The sequence below is a fragment of the Eriocheir sinensis genome, chromosome 2, assembly GCF_024679095.1.
Source record: "Eriocheir sinensis breed Jianghai 21 chromosome 2, ASM2467909v1, whole genome shotgun sequence".
Taxonomy (NCBI): domain Eukaryota; kingdom Metazoa; phylum Arthropoda; class Malacostraca; order Decapoda; family Varunidae; genus Eriocheir; species Eriocheir sinensis.
This window is the reverse complement of record NC_066510.1, coordinates 12,549,098-12,559,097: the sequence shown is the minus strand read 5'-3', so window position 1 is coordinate 12,559,097 and position 10,000 is coordinate 12,549,098. Positions and strand designations below refer to the sequence as shown.

Below are 10,000 nucleotides of genomic sequence, written 5' to 3'. Positions count from 1 at the left end.
CGAACAGACTCAACACATTTGAAAAAAAATTGAAGATCAAAACAAACATAGACAAGTTCGCTGTGGTCGCACTCGGCAGGAAAAAATTAAATGACATACAAATACAGGGCAACACCATCTCCCACCAAAAACAATGCCAGATATTAGGCCACACAGTGACATCCACCGGCCTGAGCGTTAAACATGTCAACGACAAAACCATGAAAGTTAAAACAGCCCTCACATCACTAAACAGATTCTGGCACTTCACAGAGCGGCTCAAACTGTATCTGGTAAAGACGAAGATACTTCCTATACTAGACTACTCACCCACCCCGACACACATGGCTTCCCACACCAAGATGTTATAGCTTCAGAGGCTGCAGAACAAAGCGCTGAGATTTGCCACCGGACAGAAATACCCATACACGGAAAACACAGCAGCACAACACCGCAGACTCGGAGTACAACTAGTCAGCACAAGGCTACGGGAGGCGGCCGGAAAGATATGGGAGAAACTAGACCAGCAAGACGACGTGAACTACACCCACGTCAAGGAGCTTGACGGCAGCACGAACTTGGTCCACCCCTGCTTTCCGCCCACACATCACTTCACACAAGTGACGCCATAGCTTAGCTTAGCTCTCTACACACAAACAATTCAAACACACACACCCCCAGCACGCCGGGGGTATACAAATAAGGTGCCCGATAAACAATAACTACACCAGAACAACTAACGAACCTACACCATACAACTGTACACTCCTACTGTCTTTCCTATTCCCCACCTGTACCTCACCACTATCCCACTTCCTCCTCGTACTATACCCTTGATTAAAAAAAAAAGAGACTGACTTTAAGGGAAGGGAGAAAGATTTCATATTCAGATTCAGAAGTTTATTCCATTTTACAATGGTTATTCTTCACATTTATACAATAAAGTACATGAGTATATAAGTACATAGTAGCTACATCCTGTCCTGCCTCTAGCTACGGGAAGGAGTCTAATTTTAAAATAAATTTGTAATAAATTTATTAAAATTAAAAGAGAAATAAAATATTATATTAAAATACATTAATAAAAGACTAAAAAAGACTACACATTGAACTGGTTACTAAAAACATATTGGTGCAATTGCTTCTTAAAAGATGGTAAAGATTGTGCATTCCTTATCGAGAGAGGGAGGCTGTTCCAGAGTGTTGGTGCAGCCACAAGCATGGATCTTGCCCCTGTATTGGTGCGTGCCTTGGGGACGTGCAGCTGATGCTGCTGTCTGGTAGAAACAGTGCTCATGTCACTCACATATGGCAAATAGAACAAATATCTCGGCACATTTCCCTTTATGATGTTATAGGTCATTACGCCTAGTTTGTACTCGTATTTTTTGTTTACCTTCAGCCAACCGAGTTCCTTTAAGAATGGCGTCACATGGTCACGTTTGGCGCCACCACCCAGTGCAACTTTTGCAGCATAGTTTTGTAATTTTTTAATTTGTTGCATGTGTGTTTTATTAGCTCTCTCTCTCATCCCATTTTTATTCCAAGATTAATTATGTTTAATACAAGTGACTGTACAGCTCTAATTCATGTCTTTTTGCTAAAGTTCTCTTCTATACGATTTATATACATAATGGTACTAAAAATCTTACTACTTATTTTGTTCATGTGCGTATCAAAAGTCAAGTGAGCGTCAAAATATACACCCAAGTTCTTCAAGGAGGTGCTGGGGATGATGTTACTATCATTAACCTGTAGGTGGATGTTTTGTGGGATCTGGGATGTCATTCCCAGACTTCCAATAAACACGCACTGGGTTTTCTTTGTGTTTAACATTAAGCCATTTAATTGGAAATATCTTTTCGCTTTTGATAAAGTTTCCTCTCCTCTGCGAATTAGGTCTTGAATTCTGTCTATGTTTCCCGTGTGTATGAACTGTGTGTCATCCGCGTACTGGATGACGAGGCAATCAGAGACGTATTGTGAGAGGTCATTTACGTACATTAAAAATAAGATAGACCCGAGCACTGATCCCTGAGGAACTCCACAGGAGACGTCTAATTTATCTGAAACATGTTTGTCGATACGGACAGACTGAGTTCTATCACGAAGGTAATCACTAAACCAAAATGTACCTATTCTCAGTTCCTTTAGCTTGTTCTGTAATATTTGATGATTGACACTGTCAAATGCTTTCGACAAATCACACAAAGTAACTAAGGATATGTTACCATTATCAATGTTCTTAAAAAGTTTATTGGATAGTGTTAGTAGAGCGCTTTCAGTAGACAGTGCAGCTCGAAAGCCGTATTGTGTGCTATTTAAGAGATGGTTTCCTTCAAGATGTTGGATTAGCTGAGCTGTTACAACTTTCTCCAGGATTTTAGAGATAATGGGCAGAAGTGATATTGGTCTACAGTCTTTTGGGTCGCTTGTATCTCCGCCTTTAAAAATAGGGACGACTACTGGGTGTTTCCATGGTGACGGGAATGTTCCAGTTGTTATTGAGGTATTTATGATGCATGTTAAGTACGTTATTATAACTGGCAAAGATTCTTTTAAGAAGCGCGTTGGAATGCCGTCTGAGCCATGTGCGGAAGAGTTTTTCAGTTGTTTCAGTACTAATATAATAGTCTGGGAATCAGTTGGTCGAGGTCTGAACATATCACACGTTGGGTTTATGGTGTCACATGCATTGAGTTGATTCATTGTCATGATTTAATAAGTTTTTTCGTGATATATCAAAAGTTTCTTTCCCAACATTTGCAAAATATCTATTAAATCTATTAATTTCATCACTGATTATTCTTTCGTCTTCTAAGAGTAGTGGACAGGTTGTGTTTTTGTTACTTGGTACGAGTTGTTTCAAAGTGTTCCATATAGCATTACTCTTCCCTCTGTCATCCTAAAGTTTTTTATTGTAATATTCAGACCTGGATTTGTTGATCAATTGCTTTACTTGTTTCTTTAGTTCCTTATATTTCACTTGAAGAGCTGTGTTATATCTGTCATTCTTAAGGAGTGTGTGTGTGGTGATCCTCTCCAGCATCTTAGCTCCTAAGTCATGAGTGATCCATGGAGCGGGGGCCTCTTTACTTCCCTAGTCACTAAAGGTGCACACACATTAAGACATTTGTTGAAACATTCAATGAATATGTTAACCTGTGTTTCGGTATTGTCAGTGCCTCACCAACGACTGTTGCTTAAATTACAGGCTCACGGAGTAGAGGGTAAAATTTTGAACTGGGTCAAGGGGTGGCCTAGCAATAGGAAGCAAAGAGTACAAATCAATGGTAAGAGATTTGACTGGGAATGTGTTACGAGTGGGGTCTCACAAGGTTCGGTATTAGGTCCACTTTTGTTTATTATTTATATCAGTGACTCAGATACAGTGATGTCAGTAAGTTTGCAGATGATACCAAGATCGGTAGAGTAATTGAGTCGGATCAGGACGCTAGTATTATCCAGGATGAACTAAACAGATTGTATGACTGGGCGGATAGATGGCAGATGGAGTTCAATGTAGGGAAGTGCAGTATTCTGAGTGTATTTAGGAACAACCCCTCACATAACTATTGCATAAATGATACTCTCATAAGCAGATCTGAGTGCGAGAGGGATTTAGGGGTCTTAATGAGCTCTGATCTCCGTCCAAGGGCACAATGCATTCAAGCTAGAAATTGAGCTAATAGGGTACTGGGATTTATTTCAAGGAGCGTAAGCAACAGAAGCGCCGAAGACTTCCTCAAACTATATTTAGCATTAGTTAGACCTCATCTTGACTATGCGGTTCAGTTCTGGTCACCTTACTATAGAATGGATATCAAAATGTTAGAATCGGTGCAGAGGAGGATGACTAAGATGATTCAGGGGTTGAGAAACTTGCCATACGAGGAAAGACTCAAACAGTTAAACTTGCATTCTCTAGAAAGGCGAAGGGTGCATGGAGACATGTCCGAGGTTTATAAATGGATGAAGGGCTTTAATAAGGGGGATATTCTTTAGGTTTTGTTGGTAAGAGAACCGGGTAGGACACGTAGTAATGGGTTTAAACTGGATAAATTCAGATTCAACAGGGACATAGGCAAAAATTGGTTTACTAACAGAGTGGTGGATGAGTGGAATAGGCTTAGCAGTCATGTGGTGAGTGCCAATACAATTGTCACATTCAAAAATAGATTAGATAAATTCATGGACAGCGGTATTAGGTGGGGCTAGATACACGGGAACCTAGGTTCAAAGGAGCTGCCTCGTACAGGCCTACCGGCCTCTTGCAGACTCCTACGTTCTTATGTTCTCATGTTCGTTTGTAATGGCATGACTCCTCAGGTTTAATTGTCAACAAGGAAGGCGAGAAGGAAGCTTAACGATTTCAGAATAAAAGATGCTGGAGTTTTGATCTCTCTCTCTCTCTCTCTCTCTCTCTCTCTCTCTCTCTCTCTCTCTCTCTCTCTCTCTCTCTCTCTCTCTCTCTCTCTCTCTCTCTCTCTCTCTCTCTCTCTCTCTCTCTCTCTCTCTCTCTCTCTCTCTCTCTCTCTCTCTCTCTCTCGCTCTCTCTCTCTCTCTCTCTCTCTCTCTCTATCTCTCTCTCTCTCTCTCTCTCTCTCTCTCTCTCTCTCTCTCTCTCTCTCTCTCTCTCTCTCTCTCTCTCTCTCGTCTCCACCCCTGGAATATTTTTATACGCTTTAATATTTACCAGACAGCGACACCCCCCTCTCCCCTTCCCCCTCCTTCCCCTCCTCAACCCCTTCCCTAGTCACCTTCAGTATTCCCAACCCCCTCTCTTCCTCCTCCTTCGTCTCCTTCTCCTCCTCCTCCTCCTCCTCCTCCTCCTCCTCCTCCTCCTCCTCCTCCTCCTCCCTTCCTTCCTTCCTTCCTTCCACCCTTTCATCTGTTTTTTTTTCTTTTCTTCCTTATTTTTTTTCATCCCTCTTCTTCTATCTAATGAATTTACAGCTATTCCTCCTCCTTCTCCTCCTCCTCCTCTTCTCTTCCTTACATTTTTATCCTATTTCTTTGCTTCTTTTATATAACGATTTCACAGCCACTCCACTCATCCTCTTTCTTACTATTCTTCCTTTGTTCTCTAGCCTTCTCTTTCTCCCCTCTTCCTCTACCTCAGTTCCTTTCCCTTCCTATGCATCCAGTGTCTCTTCTAGTTCAACCGTCTCATCACTGTCCATTCCCGCCTTCCCTTCCCTTCTTTTTTCTTCCTATTCTTTTTTTGTTTCCTCTCCCTCTTTTATCTTCCTCAGTTCCTTACCTTCATGTACATTCTGTCTCTCTTCTCCTTCCCCTATTCATCACACTGTCCATCCTAGTTCCCCTTCCCCTCTTCTCTTTCTTCCTCATCTTCCTTTGTCTCTCTGCCCTGTCTTTATCTCTCTCGTTTTTTATCTCCCTCACTTCCTTTCTTTACCCATATACACAACCACTCATCTATTCTATCCTGTCCTACCACTCGTAGATTACTAGTAGCGGTAGTAGACAGACACCCTCGCTATAGACCGCCAGGTCTTCTGGTGTCTGTTCTTCCTATGTATTCCTATGTATTCTCTTCTCTTTCCCCTGCGTCATTCATCAGTCAGTCCATCCCTGCTTCCCTTCTCTCCTTATTACCACTGCAAACCCTTTCAATTCATCTGCTTCCCACACCTTACTTACTCATTCTCACACCCTCCAACCAGTCACATTGCTCTGTCTATCCTTACCGCTGAAAACCTCGCCCTTGCCTCCATCTGTTGCTACCCACGTCTTCCTTCTCCCCTTATCTTCCTGCCTCCCTCTCCGTCTGTCTGTCTGTCGTTCTGTTAGTTCCTCCCTTCTCCTGCCTTTCCGGTCTCCTCCTTCCTCTCCGACGTCCCTCTATCTCGCCCTTCGTTCTCCGATCTACACAATCCTATTACTGTGAAGGGATTAACTGTTTGTCTCGCACGCGGCGGCAACAGATGAGTGAAGGGAAGTGTGGGGGGTGGAGAAGAGGAGGATGTGTGTAGGTGGAATTGAGGGTGGACGTGGGTGTGTGGGTGGGGATTGATGGGGAAGTGTGTGGGTGTTTGTTTGTAAAGTTAATTTGCAAGTGATTAGTGAGTGGTTGGTCCCGTGTTTGTTTGTGTGTTTGTGTGCATGTGCGTGGGTGAGTGAAGTGACCAGATTGATGTGTGTTTGCGTGTGTCTGTGTATTTGTAAAAGTTCATTGAAAAGGGATTATAAGTAGGAAAATGGCCTTTGTGTGTGTTTGTCTTACGTGCGTGGACCCTCGCCACTTGGCTAAACAACGGAGGCAAAAAGCGAGGGAAGAAGAAACGACAAACAGACAAAGAGAGAGGAAGCCGTTTATCCTCATCTTCGGGTCTCTCTCTCTCTCTCTCTCTCTCTCTCTCTCTCTCTCTCTCTCTCTCTCTCTCTCTCTCTCTCTCTCTCTCTCTCTCTCTCTCTCTCTCTCTCTCTCTCTCTCTCTCTCTCTCTCTCTCTCTCTCTCTCTCTCTCTCTCTCTCTCTCTCTCTCTCTCTCTCTCTCTCTCTCTCTCTCTCTCTCTGTCTTTCTCTCTCTCTCTCTCTCTCTCTATCTCTCTCTCTCTCTCTCTCTCTCTCTCTCTCTCTCTCTCTCTCTCTCTCTCTCCCCCCCCCCCCCCTTGCTCTTTTACTCCCTACCTCACTCCCTTATTCACTCTCTCCTCATTCCTTGCCTCACTCCCTCTTACGCTCCCTCGTCATTTTGTCTAACTCCCTGCCGCACTCCCTCTCCTTGTGTCTCTCCCCCTGCCTCCCTCCCTGCCTCCCTGCCTCGCTCACATCCTCGCAAATAAAGACACCATTACGGGCTTAGCTTCCTCGGGGTGCAGGTCACGTGAAGATGGCAAGAAAGGAGCTTAGTTGTGCTTCGTTTCCTTGTCATATTTTTTTTCTATTTATTTATGCTTCTTTTTTCTCCGTTTCTTTTTCCTTCACTTCTTATATTCAGTTCTCCTATTCTTCCTTTCGTCTCCTATTTATCTTTCTATATAACATCAGTCGCACCGCTACCTCCTCCTCCTCCTCCTCCTCCTCCTTTTTCCTGTATATCCTTGCCTTTGTTGTATGTATATTCTTTACGTTTTTCCCATAATTCTTTCTATAAGCCGCGAAGGAAATGGAGAGCTTATGTAAATATTTTATCGTTGTATGTGTGTGTGTGTGTGTGTGTGTGTGTGTGTGTGTGTGCGCGCGCGCGTGTTGTAAGTTTTTTAACAGTTCAGGAAAAAGGAAGAATACGTAGGAAGACAAAGAGGAAGGAAGAAGGGAAGGAAGGAAAGAAGTCACTCATCCCATCCATCTTTTTATCTCTTTTTGGAGTAGTGGCATTCAACAACAGACCTTTCTTCGTTTTGTATGTACTGTTATTCTCCCATAAGTGCGTATTTCTTAAATGTCAGTTCATTCGTAAGTTAGTCGTGTAGTGATGGCGGTGGTGATGGTTATAACATGCTGACGTTCTTCCGTTCGTCCCTATAGCACACGGTGGCGTTGTGGTAGCGGTGTTGTTTGTCGTGATCGTCGTGGTGGTGGCTGTCGTTCGTCACTTGGGCACCACCTGACACATGACGGCGTTATGGTTCAAGCAGTCATCGTCGTCCATGTACAAGTAGCGCTTGTGGTCCAGACGAGCGCAGTTGGAGGCGATCCCTCCCCACGGCTCCTGAGAACATGGAAAAAGGGAGGGCATGAAACAGGGAGAAAATTAGGTTAATGATGGTATGAACATGGATGAGTGAGGGGGTAGGTAAGGAGAAGGGGGAGAAGAAAGGGTGAGGAAAGGGTGAGTAAAAAGGTCAGAGGATATTTGGGAAGGTAAGGAAAAGGCTAGGAAGCTTAACGAAGATGAAAATATAGCAGATGAAGATGGAAAAATAAGAGATTAGTGAATGGTGGACGCGGTGGAGAAGAAAAGAGAGGGTTATGATGAGGGTGAAGATGGCGGAGAAAGGGAGAGGATGAAACAGAGAGGGCTTAAGACAGGGATGATAATAAAGAGGGAGGACTTGAAACAGGGAAGATATGAACCAGGGAAAACATGAAATTAGGGTCGTCATACTCCCCTCTTTACTTTTTTTACTTCTCCATTTTCTCCCTCTACTACCTTTCCTCCTCTACCGCTTCATCTTCCTCTCTCTCACCTCTCATCTCCTTACCATCTTGTCTTCCTTCTCTCCATCTCTTCTCTCTTCCTTATCGTTATTGTCCTTCTTCTCATCCTCTACTTTCCTTCAACTTTATCTTTCTCCTCTTCCCTTCTCTTCTCCTTATATTATCCCCTTTATCTTACTCTCTATCCTTTCATCCCTTCTCTCCATCTGTTATATCTTCCTTATCTCTCTTGGCCTCATTTCATTCATCTACTTTCCTTCAACTTTACCTTTCTCTTTTTTCCCTTCTCTACTCTTTACATTCTTCCCTTCATCTCCCTCTCACCACTCATCTCCTTACCATCGTGTTCTTCTCTCCATCTCTTATATCTTCCTTATCTTCATTGTCCTCCTTTTCATTTACTTTCCTTCAACGATACCCTTCTCTTCCCTTCTCTGTTCTCCCCTATCTCCCCATCCATCCTCGCTCTCACGTTCCCTCATTGCACACGTTATTATCTCCCTCAAGGCTTTCTCATCCTCATCTTGCCCTTGATCTACCCCATCACCGCCTCAGCATTCAACTCTCGTCGCCTAAACTTCCACCTTCCTTTCTTTTCCTAGCCGCCGCCCCTCACTCCCTCCCTCCCTCCCACCCATTGTCCTATCTTCCTTTCATTCCCGCCTATCACCGCCCATCCCCCCCCCCCCCTTCTTTCTTCCCGTCGTCCATGACACCAAGGCTATAATTGTCTCTTCTATACTCCTTACTTCTATTCTTCTTCCTTCCTTCCTTCCTTCCTTTCTTCCTTCTTTCGTTTTATTCCTTTATGTTTCCTCTCTCCATTTCCGTCCTGCCTTCTCTGTGCTTCCATTTTGGTATCCTCTCTTCCTGTTCATATTATCCTTCTTCCTTTCCTTTCTATTTCATTTCATTCCCTTCCTTCCGCCTCTTGTCCTTTCTTTCCCTCCATTCTGGCACTCACTCTCTTCCTGCCCCATTTTATTTCTGCCTTACTTTGTCTCTCATTTCTCCTCGTGCCAATCCCTCCTTCTCTCTCTCTCTCCCCCGTCTTTCTTCTACCTTTCTCCTATACTCTTATACTCGCACTGTTCCTCGCCACTGTCTTACCATGTGGTAGACGTAGCCGGGTTGAAAGTAGAGGGACCAGAAAGGGCTTCCCATCGTCATTAGCTCGCCGCCCACCTCCCACCGCCACTCTCCTTCTTGGGCAACATCACGAGCTCCCATCCAGTAACTGTTCTCGTCCAGGCCTGTCGTGGAGAGATGAGATATAAGCCCGTATGCTCAGACGCCTTTGGCTGACAACAACAATGTCTAAATGCAACAAAAAAGATTAGTCTGGTTCTCATGATACACCAGGAGCTTAAAATTACCCATGGAAATACCCGCCACAATCTCTACGAAAGCTTTAATAGATGTGGGTGTGTGAGCCCCGAAATCATTGGGTATATGGGCCTTAGTAACAACAGCAACAACTACAATGACGATAAGAATGATGGTAATAAGAGCACGCACCTTCCATTATCAGGAATTCGAGGATGGCAAGATAAAACTCCCATGACTCTATCTGCACCATGTCCGCGCCCAGAGTCTTGCAGTAGAAGCGCGACTCGTCCCACGTGCCGCTCAGGAAGGGGTTCACCAGCACGCAGCGGTCGCCCACAGTGAAGAAGGAGCTCGGGCAGTCCAATCTGGTGTAGCTGTTCATGTTTTCGATGAGTTCTTCATCCTCTTCTGCGGACGCGGTCACCGGCTGGGAGCAAACATGTGAAGAAACAGATGATTTTCCTTATGTTTTGGAAATTAAGAAGAAAACACATAACAAGGAACAAATTGAACGGTACAATGCGACTAAGGGCCATATATTTAAACATTACGGCGCCCAAGTTCAC

General features: G+C 44.0%; 1 protein-coding gene across 1 annotated transcript in view; it reads right to left on the bottom strand.

Moving 5' to 3' along the window:
- Positions 1-7,280: 7,280 nt before the first annotated feature.
- LOC126999417 (C-type lectin domain family 17, member A-like) overlaps positions 7,281-10,000 on the bottom strand; it is a 3,430-nt gene continuing 710 nt past the window's right edge. Inside the window, exons 2-4 of the mRNA XM_050862002.1 lie at positions 9,624-9,861; positions 9,216-9,358; positions 7,281-7,656 (exon numbers count right to left, since the gene is read on the bottom strand). Coding sequence (XP_050717959.1) covers positions 7,537-7,656; positions 9,216-9,358; positions 9,624-9,861 — 501 coding nt within the window. The 3' untranslated portion in view covers positions 7,281-7,536. The remainder of the gene's footprint in view (positions 7,657-9,215; positions 9,359-9,623; positions 9,862-10,000) is intronic.